Source organism: Sander lucioperca, chromosome 1, assembly GCF_008315115.2.
Source record: "Sander lucioperca isolate FBNREF2018 chromosome 1, SLUC_FBN_1.2, whole genome shotgun sequence".
NCBI classification, from domain to species: Eukaryota; Metazoa; Chordata; class Actinopteri; order Perciformes; family Percidae; genus Sander; species Sander lucioperca.
In genome coordinates this window covers 39,398,576-39,420,201 of record NC_050173.1, presented here as the reverse complement: position 1 = coordinate 39,420,201, position 21,626 = coordinate 39,398,576, and the positions used below count along the sequence as shown (strand labels likewise).

At 44.5% G+C, this 21,626-nt stretch overlaps 1 protein-coding gene across 2 annotated transcripts; it reads right to left on the bottom strand.

The window, feature by feature from the left end:
- Positions 1-12,536: 12,536 nt before the first annotated feature.
- Positions 12,537-21,319, bottom strand: sil1 (SIL1 nucleotide exchange factor). Of its 2 annotated transcripts, XM_036004221.1 has the most exons (12): positions 21,199-21,317; positions 20,762-20,856; positions 20,128-20,257; positions 19,357-19,462; positions 19,133-19,235; positions 18,522-18,593; positions 17,827-17,922; positions 15,215-15,336; positions 14,579-14,675; positions 13,330-13,494; positions 13,075-13,239; positions 12,537-12,970 (listed from the first exon to the last, which is right to left on the bottom strand). In XM_036004221.1, the coding sequence occupies exons 2-12, from the start codon at positions 20,849-20,851 to the stop codon at positions 12,770-12,772; spliced, it is 1,347 nt and encodes a 448-aa protein (XP_035860114.1). In that variant the 5' UTR covers positions 20,852-20,856; positions 21,199-21,317; the 3' UTR covers positions 12,537-12,769. The 2 variants fall into 2 exon arrangements, with proteins under 2 accessions (XP_035860114.1, XP_035860120.1); XM_036004227.1 differs by having other exon boundaries at positions 18,522-18,595; positions 19,138-19,235; positions 20,762-21,319.
- Positions 21,320-21,626: the final 307 nt, after the last annotated feature.

Genomic DNA, 21,626 nt, shown 5'->3' with positions numbered 1-21,626 from the left:
GCACTTTAGCAATAGAATTGTCAAAATGTTGATTTGGTTGGAGCTGGGTTTTCTCCATAAATCCAGGGTAGATATGGACAGGCTGGGCATCAATGGGAATTGTAATATCTGTAGTATGTGAATCAGCTTTAAAATTCAACGGGGATCCATATTTGGCCATTTGGGGCCAGTGCAAATTCAGGCACTTTAGCAATAGAATTGTCAAAATGTTGATTTGATTGGATTTGGTTGGAGCTTTGTTTTCTCCATAACTCCAGGGTAGATATGGACAGGCTGGGCATCAATGGAAATTGTAATATCTGTAGTATGTGAATCAGCTTTAAAATTCAACGGGGAGCCATATTTGGCCATTTGGGGCCAGTGCAAAGTCAGGCACTTTAGCAATACAATTGTCAAAATGTTGATTTGGTTGGAGCTGGGTTTTCTCCATAACTCCAGGGTAGATATGGATAGGCTGGGCATCAATGGGAATTGTAATATCTGTAGTATGTGAATCAGCTTTAAAATTCAACGGGGAGCCATATTTGGCCATTTGGGGCCAGGGCAAAATCAGGCCCTTTAGCAATAGAATTGTCAAAATGTTGATTTGGTTGGAGCTGGATTTTCTCTATAACTCCAGGGTAGATATGGACAGGCTGGGCATCAATGGGAATTGTAATATCTGTAGTATGTGAATCAGCTTTAAAATTCAACGGGGATCCATATTTGGCCATTTGGGCCAGGGCAAAGTCAGGCACTTTAAGCAATAGAATTGTCAAAATGTTGATTTGGTTGGAGCTTTGTTTTCTCCATAAATCCAGGGTAGATATGGACAGGCTGGGCATCAATGGGAATTGTAATATCTGTAGTATGTGAATCAGCTTTAAAATTCAACGGGGAGCCATATTTGGCCATTTGGGGCCAGTGCAAAGTCAGGCACTTTAGCAATACAATTGTCAAAATGTTGATTTGGTTGGAGCTGGGATTTCTCCATAACTCCAGGGTAGATATGGATAGGCTGGGCATCAATGGGAATTGTAATATCTGTAGTATGTGAATCAGCTTTAAAATTCAACGGGGAGCCATATTTGGCCATTTGGGGCCAGTGCAAAGTCAGGCACTTTAGCAATACAATTGTCAAAATGTTGATTTGGTTGGAGCTGGTTGGAGCTGAGTTTTCTCCATAACTCCCGGATAGATATGGACAGGCTGGGCATCAATGGGAATTGTAATATCTGTAGTATGTGAATCAGCTTTAAAATTCAACGGGGAGCCATATTTGGCCATTTGGGGCCAGTGCAAAGTCAGGCACTTTAGCAATACAATTGTCAAAATGTTGATTTGGTTGGAGCTGGTTGGAGCTGTGTTTTCTCCATAACTCCCGGGTAGATATGGACAGGCTGGGCATCAATGGGAATTGTAATATCTGTAGTATGTGAATCAGCTTTAAAATTCAATGGGGAGCCATATTTGGCCATTTGGGGCCAGTGCAAAGTCAGGCACTTTAGCAATAGAATGGTCAAAATGTTGATTTGGTTGGAGCTGGGTTTTCTCCATAACTCCAAGGTAGATATGGACAGGCTGGGCATCACTGGGAAATGTAATATCTGTAGTATGTGAATCAGCTTTAAAATTCAACGGGCAGCTATATTTGGCCATTTGGGGCCAAGGCAAAGTCAGGCACTTTAGCAATAGAATGGTCAAAATGTTGATTTGATTGGATTTGGTTGGAGCTGGGTTTTCTCCATAACTCCATGGTAGATATGGGCAGGCTGGGTATCAATGGGAATTGTAATATCTGTAGTATGTGAATCAGCTTTAAAATTCAACGGGGAGCCATATTTGGCCATTTGGGGCCAGTGCAAAGTCAGGTATGCCAAACATGTCCATATCTACTGTGGAATTATGGAGAAAAGCCAGAAACAAGCCAACTCAAACAAATCCAGATTTCGACAATTATGTTGCTAAGCCTCCTGACTTTGCGCTTTCCCCAAGCGGCCAAATATGGGTTCCTGTTGAATTTGAAACCTGATTCGCGTACTACAGCTCTTCACGTTTGTACGGATGCCCAACATGTCCATATCTACTGTGGAATTATGGAGAAAAGCCAGAAAAAGGCATAACTCAAACAAATCCAGATTTCGACAATTATGTTGCTAAGCCTCCTGACTTTGCGCTTTCCCCAAGCGGCCAAATATGGGTTCCTGTTGAATTTGAAACCTGATTCGCGTACTACAGCTCTTCACGTTTGTACGGATGCCCAACATGTCCATATCTACTGTGGAATTATGGAGAAAAGCCAGAAAAAGGCATAACTCAAACAAATCCAGATTTCGGCAATTATGTTGCTAAACCTCCTGACTTTGCGCTGTCCCCAAACGGCCAAATATGGGTTCCCGTTGAAATTGAAACCTGATTCGCGTACTACAGCTCTTCACGTTTGTACGGATGCCCAACATGTCAATATCCACTGTGGAATAATGGAGAAAAGCCAGAAAAAAGCCTAACTCAAACAAATCCAGATTTTGGCAATTATGTTGCTAAACCTCCTGACTTTGCGCTGTCGCCAAGCAGCCAAATATGGGTTCCTGTTGAATTTGAAACCTGATTCACGTACTACAGCTCTTCACGTTTGTAGCGATGCCTAACATGTCCATATCTACTGTGGAATAATCGAGAAAAGCCAGAAAAAAAGCATAACTCAAATAAATCCAGATTTCGGCAATTATGGTGCTAAACCTCCTGACTTTGCGCTGTTCCCAAACGGCCAAATATGGGTTCCCGTTGAATTTGAAACCTGATTTGCATACTACAGCTCTTCATGTTTGTAGGGATCCCCAACATGTCCATATCTACTGTGGAATTATGGAGAAAAGCCAGAAAAAGGCATAACTCAAACAAATCCAGATTTCGGCAATTATGTTGCTAAACCTCCTGACTTTGCGCTGTCCCCAAACGGCCAAATATGGGTTCCCGTTGAAATTGAAACCTGATTCGCGTACTACAGCTCTTCACGTTTGTACGGATGCCCAACATGTCAATATCCACTGTGGAATAATGGAGAAAAGCCAGAAAAAAGCCTAACTCAAACAAATCCAGATTTTGGCAATTATGTTGCTAAACCTCCTGACTTTGCGCTGTCGCCAAGCAGCCAAATATGGGTTCCTGTTGAATTTGAAACCTGATTCACGTACTACAGCTCTTCACGTTTGTAGCGATGCCTAACATGTCCATATCTACTGTGGAATAATCGAGAAAAGCCAGAAAAAAAGCATAACTCAAATAAATCCAGATTTCGGCAATTATGGTGCTAAACCTCCTGACTTTGCGCTGTTCCCAAACGGCCAAATATGGGTTCCCGTTGAATTTGAAACCTGATTTGCATACTACAGCTCTTCATGTTTGTAGGGATCCCCAACATGTCCATATCTACTGTGGAATTATGGAGAAAATCCTGAAACAAGCCAACTCAAACTAATCCAGATTTCGACAATTATGTTGCTAAACTTCCTGACTTTGCGCTGTCCCCAAACTGACAAATATGGGTTCCCATTGAATTTGAAACCTGATTTGCATACTACAGCTCTTCACGTTTGTAGGGATGCCCAACATGTCCATATCTACTGTGGAATTATGGAGAAAAGCCAGAAAAAAGCATAACTCAAACAAATCCAGATTTCGGCAATTATGTTGCTAAACCTCCTGACGTTGCGCTGTCCCCAAACGGCCAAATATGGGTTCCTGTTGAATTTGAAACCTGATTTGCATGCTACACCTCTTCTCGTTTGTAGGGATGCCCAACGTGTCCATATCTACTGTGGAATAATGGAGAAAAGCCAGAAAAAAGCATAACTCAAACAAATCCAGATTTCGGCAATTATGGTGCTAAACCTCCTGACTTTGCGCTGTCCCCAAACGGCCAAATATGGGTTCCCGTTGAATTTGAAACCTGATTTGCATACTACACCTCTTCACGATTTTAGGGATGCCCAACATGTCCATATTTACTGTGGAATTATGGAGAAAAGCCAGAAAAAAAGCCAACTCAAACTAATCCAGATTTCAACAATTATGTTGCTAAACCTCCTGACTTTGCGCTGTCCCCAAGCGGCCAAATATGGGTTCCTGTTGAATTTGAAACCTGATTTGCATGCTACAGCTCTTCACGTTTGTAGGGATGCCCAACATGTCCATATCTACTGTGGAATTTTGGAGAAAAGCCAGAAAAAAAGCATAACTCAAACAAATCCACATTTCGGCAATTATGGTGCTAAACCTCCTGACTTTGCGCTGTCCTCAAACGGCCAAATATGGGTTCCCATTGAATTTGAAACCTGATTCGCGTACTACAGCTCTTCACGTTTGTACGGATGCCCAACATGTCCATATCTACTGTGGAATAATGGAGAAAAGCCAGAAAAAAGCACAACTCAAACAAATCCAGATTTCGACAATTATGTTGCTAAACCTCCTGACTTTGGGCTGTCCCCAAACTGCCAAATATGGGTTCCCATTGAATTTAAAACCTGATTTGAATACTACAGCTCTTCATGTTTGTAGGGATGCCCAACATGTCCATATCTACAGAGGAATTATGAAGAAAAGCCAGAAAAAAGCATAACTCAAACAAATCCACATTTCGGCGATTATGGTGCTAAACCTCCTGAATTTGCGCTGTCCCCAAACGGCCAAATATGGGTTCCTGTTGAATTTGAAACCTGATTTGCATACTACACCTCTTCACGATTTTAGGGATGCCCAACATGTCCATATTTACTGTGGAATTATGGAGAAAAGCCAGAAACAAGCCAACTCAAACAAATCCAGATTTCAACAATTATGTTGCTAAAACTCCTGACTTTGCGCATTCCCCAAACGGCCAAATATGGGTTCCCGTTGAATTTGAAACCTGATTCGCTTACTACAGCTCTTCACGTTTGTAGTGATGCCCAACATGTCCAAATCTACTGTGGAATTATGGAGAAAAGCCAGAAAAAAGCATAACTCAAACAAATCCAGATTTCGGCATTTATGTTGCTAAACCTCCTGACTTTGCGCTGTCCCCAAATGGCCAAATATGGCTCCCCGTTGAATTTTAAAGCTGATTCACATACTACAGATTCTACACTTCCCACTGATTCCCAGCCTGTCCATATCTACCCTGGAGTTATGGAGAAAACCCAGCTCCAACCAAATCAACATTTTGACAATACTATTGCTAAAGTGCCTGACTTTGCACTGGCCCCAAATAGCCAAATATGGCTCCCCGTTGAATTTTAAAGCTGATTCACATACAGATTCTACACTTCCCACTGATGCCCAGCCTGTCCATATCTACCCTGGAGTTATGGAGAGAATCCAGCTCCAACCAACTCATGATTATTGACAATTATTTTGCTAAAGTGCCTGACTTTGCACTGGCCCCAAATGGCCAAATATGGCTCCCCGTTGAATTTTAAAGCTGATTCACATACTACAGATATTACAATTCCCATTGATGCCCAGCCTGTCCATATCTACCCTGGAGTTATGGAGAAAACAAAGCTCCAACCAAATCAACATTTTGACAATTCTATTGCTAAAGTGCCTGACTTTGCACTTGCCCCAAATGGCCAAATATGGCTCCTTGTTGAATTTTAAAGCTGATTCACATACTACAGATACCACATTCCCATTGATGCCCAGCCTGTCCATATCTTCCCTGGAGTTATGGAGAAATCCCAGCTCCAACCAAATCAACATTTTGACAATACTATTTTGCACTGGCCCCAAATGGCCAAATATGGCTCCCCGTTGAATTTTAAAGCTGATTCACATACTACAGATATCACATTCCAATTGATGCCCAGCCTGTCCATATCTACCCTGGAGTTATGGAGAAAACCCAGCTCCAACCAAATCATGATTATTGACAATTCTTTTGCTAAAGTGCCTGACTTTGCACTGGCCCCAAATGGCCAAATATGGCTCCCCGTTGAATTGTAACCCTTGTGTTGTCCTTCGGGTCCCAGAGACCCGTGCTGCCGTCAAACGCATTTCCCACTACACTCGCCTAGGCCTTCGGGGTCCCAGAGACCCGTGCTGCAATCGAACGCATTTCCCACTACACTCGCCTAGGCCTTCGGGTCCCTGAGACCCGTGCTGCAGTCGAACGCATTTCCCACTACACTCGCCTAGGCCTTTGGGTCCCTGAGACCTGTGCTGCAGTCGAACGCATTTCCCACTACACTCACCTAGGCCTTCGGGGTCCCATAGACCCGTGCCGCAGTCAAACATGTTTCCCGCTCCCCTCATCTCGTCCTCCGGGTCCCCGAGACCCCTTGCTGTATTCGATGGCATTTCCCACTACACTCGCCTAGGCCTTCAGGGTCCCAGAGACCCGTGCTGCAGTCAAACACATTTCCCACTACCCTCGCCTAGGCCTTCAGGGTCCCGGGACCCTAGCCAGTGGCTTGTAGTAGTGACAAAGGGGGGAGAGGGCAAAGGCAAAGGCAAAGGCATCGACCTCGACCTACTTATTATATACACACATACTGTACACATGTGTCTTCATGTCTTGGTTTGTTTTTGACAATCTCCCTGTTCTACTTTGTCTTCATTTAGACATTTGGGCCTCGGTTCGGCAGCCAGGTGCGAAGCCAGCATGGCCCGTTGGTCGACTCTAAAGTTGGACCTGCATCGTATTATCTTTGGCTCCGCATGCAATTTCCCAGAAGAAAAACAAGAAGAAGAATAGAAGAAGAAGAAGAAGAAGAAGAAGAAGAAGAGGTTGGAGATAAGGAAGAAGAAAAAGAAGACGACCACAACGACGACCACGATGACCACCGTGACTCCCACAAGGACCACGAAGGTCAATCTGGCGAGTGTGCGTTACAAGAGGATGAAGACAAACACGAGGACGGAGAAAAAGACGACAACGACGAGAAAGTCGAACAACAAAAAGAATAAGAAGAAGAAGAAGAAGAGGGTGGAGAAGAAGAACAGGGTGGAGAAGAAGAGCACAAAGAGCACAAAGAGCACGAGGAGCATGAGGAGGACGAGGAGAAGCAAACGTTTGTGTCAAAAAACGGCACAATCGAATGGTCCTCGGTAACATATCATCCCCGTCGACCTCGTCGCCGTGGCACAGCACGAGAACAAGAACAAGAACAAGACCACAGACGCGCCACTCCTCCACAGAACCCGGGACCAACGGAGTACGCTGCCACACACGTCGACCACATAGTCTCCGCGTTCGACCTGTTTGTCACGTGGCGAATAGAAGAGATCGTGGTGACCGCCACGAATCTCAAGGGCCTAAGGAAATGCGGCAACGAGTGAAAAACGATGGACGCCACGGACCTGCCTCGGGCTGCTGATCCTCGCCGGCGTGTACAGGTCCTGAAACGAGGCCCTGGAGAGCCTGTGGCACGAGGCGGCAGGGCCATTTTCCGCGCCATGATGCCGCTCAAACGGTTCCACGCATTCTTGAGACTGCTGCGATTCAGCGACCGCGAGATGAGAGCCGCCAGACGAGCCTCGGACAAACTGCCGGCCGTACGAGACGTGTGGGACGCCTGGGTCGGCTGCCTCGCCTCTACAACCCGGGCCCCAACGTGACCGTGGACGAGAAGCTGGTTCCCTTTCGTTGTGTGTGTGTGTGTGTGTGTGTGTGTGTGTGTGTGTGTGTGTGTGTGTGTTTAAACGTTTTCATCTCTGCTTTTCCCATTCTCATTCTTCTCTCTCGACACGTCCAAGCTCCTTCCGCCAGTATATGCCCAGCAAGCCCGCCAGGTATGGACGCCAGGTGGGTGGCCTGCGACGCCGGGTCCAGCTACGCGTGGAACATGCAGATGTACACGGGCAAGTCCAAGAGCGGCGCGCCCGAGAGGAATCAGGGCGCCCATGTGGTGCTGGACCTGACCAAGGGGCTGACGGGCCCCCGCAACGTGACGTGCGACAACTTTTCCACCTCCTACGATCTGGCCCAGCGGCTCCTCGACGAGAGGCGCCTCACCATGGTGGACACGATGCGCAAAAACAAGCCTGAGCTGCCGGCCGCGTTGCTTGACACCAAGGGCCGCGCCGTCTTCTCGTCCCGGTTCGCCTTCAAGCCCACCACCGCCCTGGTGTCCTACGTGCCCAAGAGGCACAGGAACGTGCTGCTGCTGAGCACGCTGCACACGGGGGATGCGCGAGTCAGCGCTGGCAGGTACACCAAACCCGACATCATCCTGCACTACAACAGCACCAGGGGCGGCGTGGACAACCTGGACAAGCTCGTCGGCACGTAAAGCTGGCGCGCTGGTCCCTCGCCGTGTTCCACAACATCCTCGACGTGTCCGCCTACAACGCCTTTGTGCTCTGGCGAGAGCTGAGGCCCAAGTGGCTGCGCAGCAAGCTCAACAGGCGCAGGGCATTCCTCTAGCAGCTGGGCAGGGCGCTCGTGACTCCGCTCATCGAGAGACACTCGCAAACACACATTTCTTATTAAAGAACCAGTTTCTTTAGTGCGTCTCCCTCGCACGCCAGCGTCCGCCACGCTCGTCAAAGCCATGGGGGCGCACGCTGGCGTCGGCGAGCCCGAGACGCCCGAGAAGACGACGACGATGACGACGACGCAGAACCGAGCGCGCCGAGAGTGCCCAGCAAGCGAAAGAGGTGTCAGCTCTTCAAAATTTCAAAGTGGCTTGTTTGGTGCATATTTATCCATGTAGCTCTCAGTCTCGGCCCCCTAGCAGATGGTTCTGACCGCATACGCAGAGTTTGCTGGGGGGGCAGGAGGAGCACTGCCCCCCCTGGTGGCTCAAACGGGTAATTGCATTGTTTAAAAATTAGTGGAATAATTACATCTGGCATGACCAGATATTAAATAAATATCTTAAATAACACAAAACAACTAAATGGTGATAGGCAATAATCTGATTTCATATACTGCTTTGGTAAAAAAAAAATGATTACCTGGCTGACGATGGGAGCAGCAGGACGCAAAAAAACGAAACTTACTGTTGCACTAGTCTGGACATCTTGCCGTGCCAACCTTGCAATAAAGGTTTCCTAAATGCCATGTATATACATGTGATGTCAGCTTACTGATTGATTGCGGGTTTTGTGTAGATTTGGACTTTTATACGTTTATTCCACTTTGTTTAAACAGCGAAGTGGAGAGGCCTCGTATGTGACGCTCGTATCGGCCTTGCTGGATACACCGTATCATTTACCTTTTTGTGGATCTACTGATCGCTGTGGATTACTTTTTTTTCGTGTCATTGGATTACGGCAAAATGCGGATCTTTTTTCTCAACGTGTCTTAACGTTTTATGGTGTGACTGCGCTTGGTTTCTGCGTTTGGAGAGGCATCTCAACAGACTGTAGGTCCAACACTGATTGTTCACCGTTACATGTTAGTTGAATTTAAGCGTCTGTCTATTGCGTTCCAAAACAGCCGTGCCGCGATTGGATTTCATAAGGGCGAATTGTTAAATTGTTACAATGTAACTTAAAAACTTTAAAAATAAACATATATGTTTTGGAATATAATGTTCAGCTTCGACAGCTTTACCTATGTGCTAAAATATACAATGACGATAGTGACGAGTCCATAGCAACCAGTGTTGAATTGGTTATATCCCAGCGTCGTTTGCTGAATGGTCTCAATGTTTTATTGTTCTATTTCATATGAATACTAGTTTACTAGAGGAGTAACTTAGTATTTGAAGTAATGCAGTAATACATGAAGTGTGCATTTAGTTTCCATGCTTATTGTGTTTCCACAACAATGTTAGTGAGTAAATCTACTGAAATGGCCACCACACCATAACAGAGGAGTGGGATGTGTAAGATGAGAATGCAGAGGTTAACACCTGTACATCATGGCTGTAAAAATCAAATGGTATCTGTACTTCTTTGCTAAGTACAAACTTGCACGTAAGGCGAGGGTCATTCCTTTTTTCCAAATCGTTTTGGAGGGTCATAGGAAAATTATTACTGGCAAGGGGAAGGTCACATCTTTATAGATTAGAGACCACAAAACTCCTCTTGTGGCCCCTTAATTAAATAACGAACAGTCCCTAATAGTTACTTTTCTTTTGCTATTTATGGTACACAATTAAACTTTTAGCAGACTTGTTTTGTACGACTAAGCTGAGGTAATAATGCTTTTTCAAATAACTGTGTGTAATTAAGAGTGCTGTTCATTTATCCTTTTTCTCTATAGCCTAAAATATGATACTTTTCTCACTGTTACAATGTGTTTTTCCATCCAGCAACAGTCTGGATCATTGGAGACAGCTACGTCCGGCGTGGGGCCGAGAGAGAGGCAAAGACCATGGGGAACAACCTTGGCATTGAAGATATCTAGGGTGGTCTGCGGTGGAAGAGCCTTCTCCCTTTCTTTTTCCAGTCCCTACAAAGAAGAGCAGCCCCGGATGTCCTCCTTGTTCACTGTGGCGGGAATGACCTGGGAGATGTCAAGGGCGTCAACCTCATTACAGGAATGAAGGAGGACCTGCAGCACTTCCACCTGCAGTATCCAGGCATGAAGTTCATCTTCTCTGGCATCACCCAGAGATGCAGGTGGAGGGCTGTTAACAATCCGGGGAAGATTGACAAGGCTCGCGTGTTTTTTTTTTCCTTTTTCCACTGTTCATTACAGACAACCAACAGACTGTCACACTATGCTCACTGTAATTGTAAAGGCAGCTTTTATTTCTTTACCCAGGCATTTGGACTTGACTGAACAGAGTGCTACACAAGTGCTTTAAACTTTATGTTAAGCTATATTTTTATATTGTGGTTTGTAATGTCAACCATTTATACTGTATATACTACTATACTGTATATACTGATTCAACTACCTCTTTTTATTATGCAGACATGTCTTGTGACAGTTAAGTTTGCCTTTACCTTGACCCACAGCAGTGTTTGTGTGGGGAATTTACACTGGATTGTAAAAGGTGAACTACATTATTTAATTCATCAATTTAACATAATCTTACAAATATTGCCAGTGTTGTTTGTGGTTTATGTAGTCTTTGAAGTTAATGCCAATTTTAATGTGAAATAAAGGTCTTTCTAAAGCTATATTTGTTGTTTTTCTGAAGAAACTATAGGAACATACACAATATTGTAGTCATACAAGAAGACATTGGTAATTTGATAGAATTTGTAATTGATTAAAAGTGCCTATTTTGCCTTTAATCATCAACATAAATATGATTTCTTAAATGTTTCCATACTTGAATGTTGACAAAGAAGGATCAGCAAAATGTAGTTTGTGCTTTTCTTGTGTGTCTTTATGTACTTGTCAATTTTAATCACCATGAAAACACTTCACCAAAATCCTTTTAGATTAATTTATAGACATATATTTAATTTAAAAAAAAAAGGCAGCTGGAACCCAGACTCCCACACTCTAGACTCCACTCCTGCAATAAGAGACAGACAGAGAGAGGGAGGGAGGAGAGACAGAGAAGCTACCTAGGAGCAGCAGGCTGAAGAGTAAGACAAGAGGACACATCTATTACAGGACTTACATTTTGAACCTCTAAATACCAATGACTGCTAAAGTGCTAAAATTTGGTCTGTCCTTTCAGCAGAAGAAGCTGAACAAAAACATAGAATTCCAAAAATCGATTTTTTTTTTTTAATTATTTATTTATTTTTTAAATTGTATGTCTACTGCAATCACATAGGAAAAGTAACTACATTTACATACTGTGAATCTTTTTTTTTTTAAGATTATGTTTTTGGGCATTTTCAGCCTTCATTTGGATAGGACAGCAGAAGACATGAAAGGGGGGGTGACATGCAGCCGCAGGTCAGTGTCGAACCAGGGCCTACTGCATCTAGGAGTAAACCTCTATATGTGGGCGCCCGCTCTACCAACTGAGCTATCCGGGCGCCTGTGAATTTTTTTTTCTTTTTATCGAGAATCGTTTTTGAAAGGAAAATCGATTTTGAATCGAATCTTGAGCCTAAAAATCGATATCAAATCGTGACATTTTCTGAATCATGCACCCCTAATGTTGTGTTTTATCCCCCACTCTGTTCTCTGTCTACACTAACAACATATCCTGCAGCAGAACAGGAATTACTCTTTTTAATATGCAGATGATATGGCCATTTGACCTGGTCACAACTTCCAGGAAATTTCCCTGGAGCTCAACATCGACAACTTAGACCAAGGAGCTGTGCTGTCAGAGACGAAGAACACTGAGCTCACGGCACATGTTCCAACCCCGCATAATGCCTGGGTCATTAATCAGGCCGGCAGAATAACTGGCTCTACCTAAACCCCTTGAAACAGAACTGTCAACCTGGCCAGGATTTAAGAAATCTACAATCATACAGGATCAAATTTTTTGACTGCGGTAACATGATGTCTTCTATTAAGTAAAAACACCATCCACAACTTCCTCCGCAGTGCTGTGGAGGAAGGTCTGGCTATGCGAGATTGGCTACGCTGGAACACCAGAAATATTGGCAGATGCCACCAGAGGGTGAGTCCTCGTCAGCCTGAGAGCCGATGGTCCCAGATTGACTAGAGGTGATACACAAACACAACACAGTCATTTTTTAATTATGAATTTATTCTGAACACAAAATATTTTACAGTGACAACCCTGGAAAAAGACTGATCCCCACCTTCGTCCAAAGAATGGTCTAAGGCCACAGATGAAACCTTGGTACTGGAGTTCATACTGATGATGAACCAATGAGTGCTCCGTCTCCAGGGTCAGCCCAACATGCAGGAGACTCGTGTCTGGAGGAGCTTGTCCCTCTGTGGTCCGTCTAGAAGTCAGTTCACTCTTCATCGTTTTATTTTGACTTGTAGAGCATTTATAAGTTCTACAATCTCTCCAAAGTAGCCGTTCTCCTCTCCTACAATCATTTCTGACTGGACCATTTCCAGGTACTGTTCTCTGAGAGAGAGCAGGGAGCCCAGCAAAGAGCCGTCCGAGCGGTACTGATCCAAACACACAGGAGCCATCGCCAACAAGGCCCGCAGAGCCTGAGAGAACCACACACACACACACACACACACACACACACTTAGTTTAGCCAGACAAACAATGCACATGATTAGTGTCAATCATCTCCGACGAGTGTGTCCACCTTCTCTCGGTAGTCGTGCTCCGTGGACTCCAGCAACTGAGGCACCAGACTGCACCAGCCCTTCTCCCGCAACTCCCCCTGCAGAGACACAGCCGAGTACTGACGCAGACGCTCCTCGTGGGTGGCGTCCAGCCCCAGGTCCAGGCCGGCCTGAGAGATCAGCTCCTGGGGGAGGCAGGACATACAGCATCAGAGTCTGCAGAAGGCTAAAGTTACTACGTCTCCCTCCCAAAAAAAACACTTTCTTTGCTGTACCTTCTCACTGATCATGTCGTATAACATGGTGACGATGCGTGTACGCAGGACTCCCCCTCCATCGGCCCTGAACAGCTCTGATAGGACCTGCAGCCCTCCATGGGTCAGGAAGTGGCGTTGTGCGTAAGGGAAGTTACGTAAGAGGGAGGCCACTGCAAAGAGAACCTGACAGGAGGACAGCCCCACACAGAGGAAACATTACAGCTGGATCCTCTTTGTGAATCATATAATAACAAGAACCATGTGCAGGTGTTGTGTCAAAATCTGATCAAATCTGGTTTATAATTAAATTATGGGCAAAAGCTCCGTTTTCAAAAATACCATCGTACACACCTGTCAGTTTTCAGAAAAGTGTTTGTTTACACAAACCCGTGTATATGCCGTCAAGAGCATGCCAAACCTGTAGGTGGCAGTGTAATGAGAAGCTCAAGCCCACGTTAGCCAATCAGAATCCCGAAAATAGCAACAATAGCAACTAATGACTTCCTCTTTCTCTTTTGAACAAAGATGAAACCTCAGTTTTTCTCAGTTTACATGCAAACAAAGTTTTCCAAAATCTCCACTCTGGCCGGAGTTTTTAGAAAGAATCGTTTTCAGAGGCGAATTCTCCGTTTGCGTGTAAACAAAGGGCACAAACAAAGGGAATTTCAAAATAACCATGTACGTGCAAACGGGGTAATAGACAGGTGACGTCTATGTGTCTGCCTGAGATAAGTCCCAGGTCCCCCCCTAGTCACACCCTTAGTCGCTGCTGCACAGCTACTGAGTCAGAGACTGGTACAGAGCCAAGGCCCCAGACTTTGGTTCAAGAGATGCAGACTCAGCTAAAAACGAGCAAAATCAGCAATATTACCTCACTAGAGGACTGTCCTAAGGAGGCGGTCCTTAGACTCCAAAGTATCCAATTGGATTCTCAAACAGCATGTCCTAAAAACGGTTATTGGAGGATTTTTTTGGGGGGAAAAGTCTGTTTGGCAGATATAAAGCCGACACCAGACAAAGGAACTCTTCAATAAGCCTTCGGGAACTTACTCAGGTTTTTTGTGTGTGTTGAACTTTTTCGAGCACATTAAACTCTTTCTGCATCTGATTCTGACTCTGTGGATTTTTCTAAAGACCTTTTGGGATTTTTTCATACTTTGAAGAGAAACAGGAAAAGCATTTTTAAAAAAAAAGGCAGTTGGCGTTCAGGTCCGAGCCATTAATCTGGCCTTGGCATCGGATCTATAATTTACTACAACACAGGTACCTTCTTTGTGACTGGCAGTGGCTGTGCTGTGGCCAGCATGGTGAGGAGCGTCTGCAGAGCGCCGCTCTCCACAGCCTTCACCTGGACCAGCGGGTTACTGCAGGACACAAGACCACACCACATCATCATGGGACTTCTGGCATCCTGCCACTCTTTGTGTTCAGGCACAGAGGTGGAAAGCAAAGACACTAAATCAATTTGTGGGTTGCCGTGTTGTGTTCATGATGCTAAATATGTGAACTGTAAACCCGTGGGGTTATTGGCTGAATGATGCTCTGACAGCAGGTCACTTCTCTAAAAAATTTTAAAAAAAAAAACGCCCAGATCAGAAATGTTGAGAAAGGGAAATTAGACAAACCTGTAGACTCTTTTATATGAAAGGACTTTCAAAAAGGAACATTCCACTGATTTCACACTAAAGGTCATTTTACTGTCAGCCTGGAGAACGGCTGTTAGTGAGTCATCTGGTTTGTGTTGAGGTAAGTTTGAGACAGAAAAGCGTTTATCATTTCTACATGTCTGAAGTGTCTTCAGGCTACTGACGTGTGTTTTGATTTACTCCAGACCTCTCAGACATGTGATGTCATAACGCAGTTTCTGGATATGAACCATGGGCTCACAGTCAGCTGTTTGTACCTGGACACAGCAGATCCCAGGACAAAAGCACAGCTCTGCTGCAGTCTGAAGTCAGAGCTGTTCAGACCCTCCAGCAGAAGCTGCAGACCCCCCATCCAACACAGAGTCTGGGCGTTATCCACCTACACACGCACGCACGCACGCACGCACCCGCACACACACACACACACACACAGTTAGAAACTTCCATCCCTCAACACATCTGGAAAGTTCAGAGCAGGTGTGTGTATGTGTGTGTGTGTGTGTGTGTGTATGTGTTGCAGATGGTTCTGACCACAGACGCGGAGTTTGCTAGGGGCAGGAGGAGCACTGCCCCCCTGGTGGCTCAAACGGGTAATTGCATTGTTTAAAAAATTAGTGGAATAATTACATCTGGCATGACCAGATATTAAATAAATATCTTAAATAACACAAAACAACTAAATGGTGATAGGTAATAATCTGATTTCATATACTGCTTTGGTAAAAAAAAAATGATTACCTGGCTGACGATGGGAGCAGCAGGACGCAAAAAAACGAAACTTACTGTTGCACTAGTCTGGACATCTTGCCGTGCCAACCTTGCAATAAAGGTTTCCTAAATGCCATGTATATACATGTGATGTCAGCTTACTAATTGATTGCAGGTTTTGTGTAGATTTGGACTTTTATACGTTTATTCCACTTTGTTTAAACAGCGAAGTGGAGAGGACTCGTATGTGACGCTCGTATCGGCCTTGCTGGATACACCGTATCATTTACCTTTTTGTGGATCTACTGATCGCTGTGGATTACTTTTTTTTCGTGTCATTGGATTACGGCAAAATGTAACGTGTCTTAACGTTTTATGGTGTGACTGCGCTTGGTTTCTGCGTTTGGAGAGGCATCTCAACAGACTGTAGGTCCAACACTGATTGTTCACCGTTACATGTTAGTTGAATTTAAGCGTCTGTCTATTGTGTTCCAAAACAGCCGTGCCGCGATTGGATTTCATAAGGGCGAATTGTTAAATTGTTACAATGTAACTTAAAAACTTTAAAAATAAACATATATGTTTTGGAATATAATGTTCAGCTTCGACAGCTTTACCTATGTGCTAAAATATACAATGACGATAGTGACGAGTCCATAGCAACCAGTGTTGAATTGGTTATATCCCAGCGTCCTTTGCTGAATGGTCTCAATGTTTTATTGTTCTATTTCATATGAATACTAGTTTATTAGAGGAGTAACTTAGTATTTGAAGTAATGTAGTAATACATGAAGTGTGCATTTAGTTTCCATGCTTATTGTGTTTCCACAACAATGTTAGTGAGTAAATCTACTGAAATGGCCACCACACCATAACAGAGGAGTGGGATGTGTAAGATGAGAATGCAGAGGTTAACACCTGTACATCATGGCTGTAAAAATCAAATGGTATCTGTACTTGTTTGTTAAGTGCAAACTTGCACGCGAGGGGAGGGTCATTCCTTTTTTTCAAATCGTTTTGGAGGGTCATAGGAAAATTATTACTGACGAGGGGAGGGTCACATCTTTATAGGTTAGAGGCCACAAAACTCCTCCGGTGGCCCCTTAATTAAATAACGAACAGTCCCTAAACTTTCTTTTAACAAGCCTGTTGTACTGATGTGATGACCAGTTACAGTTTTAGTGCTAGTAGGCCTATTTTTAGTGCTAGTAGGCCTATTAAGAGGTGCAGATTAATTCAGGTAGGACTGTGTCTAGACATATTTTATTATGTGTATTATGAGGTGGTCTGCGAAAATTCTTGATTACAAATAGTGGTCCACACACACAAAAAGTTTGAAAACCCCTGTGTTAGAGGATGGATACCCGACCGGCTCGGAGTCGGACAGATATTTAGAAATGAGGTTCGGGTCGGGCTCGGTCACATCAGCGCGATAAGGCATTGAACATTTTAAATTTAAAACAGCTTATTCCTTGCCCGCAGCATCCTTGCCATTCCAGCCAGCAGTAGCAGCAGTGAGGCTGAGCGCAACTGACCATCGAGCAGAGGAGGACAGCCTTGGAGCCATCCCCCGTTGATGCAATCCTTTTTCTGCATATGAACATGGATTAGCCTAAACTTTGATGGATGGATTATGTAAATAGATCCCATGTTGCAGTTTAGTAGCCGAGGAAAATGGTAAAAGTGATTTTCATTTCAATAAGCTGCATTTATGTTACGTTAATGTTACTTCGCTGGGGACACTCGTATTGATTTAAATTTCATTAAGAGACCTAGGTCCACAGAACCTCTTGTGTGAATTCTTTGGATTTTGTTCTGTTAGCTTGGGCCATTTTTGGTAGGCATATGTTAATTTAATTTCCATTGGCTATATGATTGGGCCTCTTGTGCGCGCCTGTGTTAACATGCGCTTGTTGCCCCGTGTGCGCTAATGCGCTCATCTGTTGACATTTCCGAATACCTTCCTACAGTTGCTTAATAAACACAAACAAACATACATGTGTCATTAGTATGAGAACATTTTTTTTATTTTAACTGTGTCGGGCTCAGACATAAATATCTTAATGCCTGTTGGACACGGGCCGGGCTCGGACAGAAAAATGCGGCCCGATCCGCACTCTAGTGTGTGTGTGTGTGTGTGTGTGTGTGTGTATGTTGCTACCTGATGCACCAGGTACTCCAGCTCCATCAGGACACTCAGTCTCTGCTCTGTAGTCGACTCACTGCTGTTAAAGCTCTCCAGCAGGCGCCTCATTATCTACATGCGCACACACGCGCGCGCGCGCACACACACACGCGCGCGCACACACACACACACACGCGCGCGCGCGCGCACACACACACACACACACACACACACACACACACACACACACACACACACACACAATAAATCTTTTAATGCTGGAGGAGAATGGACAAAGGTCTTGAAACAAAAACAGGTTCAGATAAGCATCGAACTTTTGAGGAGCTGGAACGTTTTTCTGTTGAGCTGCCCATTGTTTTATTGTTTTCAAAATATACATCAGTGTTATCGATATTTGTATTATTTACATAGACAAATATTTTGGATAAGGATGCCTAAATGTGATAATTAAATTTGTGTGAACAAGATATGCAGTCTGTCTCTGGTGGCAAACTATGGAACGAAGTCCCTGTTTCTAAATCTCGTGTTTTTGCCATTTCTTTTTTATTTCCAGCTGACATTATTTAAAAAGATGAGCATATGTTTGATACCATCTGAGTAGTTCTGCTGGGCCGTAGGACATGCCACCAGAGGTTTTCACTAAAAATTACAAAAACTTTAATAGCAGGACTTGTGTTTGTTGTAATGCAACATGGCCTGCTGCAATGTACCTGAACATCCGTCTCCACCAGCAGGTCCAGCTGAGCCATGTCCTTCTTTAGTTCCTCCAGAGGTCGAAACGTCTTAGAGTCACACACACACACACACACACACACACTTTTAGTTAGGAATAAAAGGTGCACACAAAATAAGAATCACTAAGGAATCATACTGTGTATTTCAAAAACATGTCTCCAATACTGCTGATTGGTTGTTGATCTTCAGGCGTGGTGGGAAGTTGCAGGCAACATTAGCAGCACCAGGAGGAGGCAGAGGAACACAGATTATCTAGTTCCTTATTGCCAGACTCATCTACACAGCGCTGAGTAAGGTCTGGCTACAGTGCCTGTCTACTCTGGGACAGGGGTTTCTACTTCTTTAAACCAATCACAACTGTCCTGGGCAGAGCTAAGCCCTGATAGCAGAGACAGCGAGAGGGGAGGGACATTGTGCCGGATGTCAGACTGTATCTTGAAATGTACATCCATTGAGGCAGACTACATCTGACGATCTGTCTAACAGGCTGCTGTCACGATACAGTGACAGTTTCAGCAAATACGACAAAAAGTGATTTTTATTAAAGTTACCTGCTAGATCTTTAATAAACATGCCATCCTGTTACCTGCTGCTGGTCTTTGCTTGCGGGGTTCATGTCCTCCTTTATCTTCTTCATGGCACGTTTGAGCTCAGTGGGACTGAAGGAGGGCCGGCTCTCTTCTGTCTCTCTGCAACACACACACACACACACACACACACACACACACACACACACACACACACTGCTCAGAGGAGATTCAGACTGTGGTCACCGCTGCTTCTTCAAAGTGTTAAAGAGGAGAGTCCAACCTGTGTTCCTGGGTCCAGTATTTTAGCTGCTCTTCTCCCAGTCGGACCTCCCTCTGACCCGTCTGCAGATTCAGCCTCACATGGGAACCTGCTGGCACTGCCTGGCCTACACACACACACACACACACACACACACACACACACACACACACACACACACACACACACACACACACAGAGTTATCTGGAGATCACATTCTGAGTGAGACACTGGTTATACTTTTGTACTTCATGGAGTGAGGACTGTACTGGTGTGCATTTGAACAGTCAAACTTTTTTAAAGGCAACCTAATAGGCAGGCGTGCACTAAGCACTGTGCTGAACCCTGCAGCTTCTACACAGAACACCTCCAGTACAGTATACCTGGCTGCATGGCTGGGCCACATTGAGAAAAATCACATATCACGATATTCTTGACTAAATATGTCGATATTGCAGCGATATTGAAGGGTCGATGTTGATATTGTGGCGATATTGTAGGGTTGACTGTTGGTGCTTTTACAAAATATTAACACAATGAGAGTTTAGATAGATAATCATCAGTAATGTGGATATAATAATAATAATAATAATAATAAGTGGGTAAAGGCAAATAAAAGAACAGTTATTACAGTCTGGTGAGTTCAGAAAATGGCATCACTTTACTGTAATGCAGGCTTTAAAACCAGGAAAAGACAACACTTTTGTCATACTACAATATCCAAAATGTAAGACGATATCTAGTCCAATATATGGATATCAATATAATATTGATGTATTGCCCAGCCCTACCTGGCTGCAGAGTCTGCCACTCCTCAGTAGGTTGGACCACCTCTAAATCTCCTTCATCTTCCTCCACCGTCACCTCCTCCTCTTCATCACCTCCTCCTGTATTCTCCATCACAGCTAAGGCAGAGTCAGACTACACACACACACACACACACACACACACACACACACACACACACACACACACACACACACACACACACACACACACACACACACACACACAAAAAAAACTGTATATTTGGTGCACAGCTTTCTAGAAGAACATCTGTTTTTAATAAGACTCTATTCATTATGCACGCATAGATATTACTTTCTAGGACTGTTGCACCTTCCCTCTAATGGTCTTGGATCAGTACAAAGGCAGCAGTCTTGTTCTGTGTCTCTGTGTGTGATCAGGGAAGTCAGTGTACCTCAGGAAGACTTTCTGAATATGTTTCATGGCTGGCTCCTGATGATGCAGGTCCCACTGATGGCTTCGTCTCATGGATATTAAAGTTGGACTACACATAGAGAACACCTTCCAGTGGCTGCAAAGGCCACCTTGTTGCATGCTCTGTCCCCACTCTAATCGCGAGGACCTGTAGGACCCTATCTGTGTAGGACATGAACAAGGACAGAATGCAGTAGAACTCACCTTGTGTCCGCGGGTGCTGGCTATGTGACAGCAGTGCAGCAGCAGCAGGAGAGCCGCTCCTCCGGCGGCCCTGCTAGACATCTGATGCATGGGGACTGAAACACACAGACCGAGACACAGCTCTCACCAGGCCCCATTCACTAATGCGCTGTTTAAGTGTCGCCTTGTTCTGCACGGCCAAAGGTACACGATGACACTATAACTCTATTTGTTACTTTCATTTGACTCGTTGTGTTAGCATTGGCTCCTGTTGTGCTCTACATGACAGCTACATGTATTAGCACTGAGTCAGCAGGTGTCAAATGGATTCTTAAAGAGGCCAGATGTTGAACTGAGTTTGGCCCATGTCATGTGAGAGGGCCCTGCCGGACTGATAGAGCATTAACGGCGGCGAGCTGCCGGTAGAGGGATGTGGTGTCCCTTCAGGTCTGCATTACCTTAAATGTTGAGCGGATGAGGACAGAAGCCACCCAGACAGGACGGTTCATCTAAAGGCTGCTGGCACCTCACTCAGCTCCCATTGGTCCACGTAGCTCTTCTTCTTCTTCAACAACAGGGAGCACCACTGCCACCAGCTGGTTCGGCGTCGTAACAACACAACATAACAATATGTATAATATCATATACAGTCTATGATAATAATCCCATCTGGCTCTTTAGACATATTGCTTTTTGGCTTTTTCCCTTTCCTTTATTGTGTTATATATCTTTTTTGTGCACGTTATAGGTTGACAAAGTGAAAAAGCCCAAAGTCCACCCCAACGGCACTACCATCTCCAACAGAAAACACTGTTCACAAACTGCTCTATTGTAGTCCAGCCTTTACTTCCGTGACGAACGTGCGTCACTTTGTAACACGTTATAA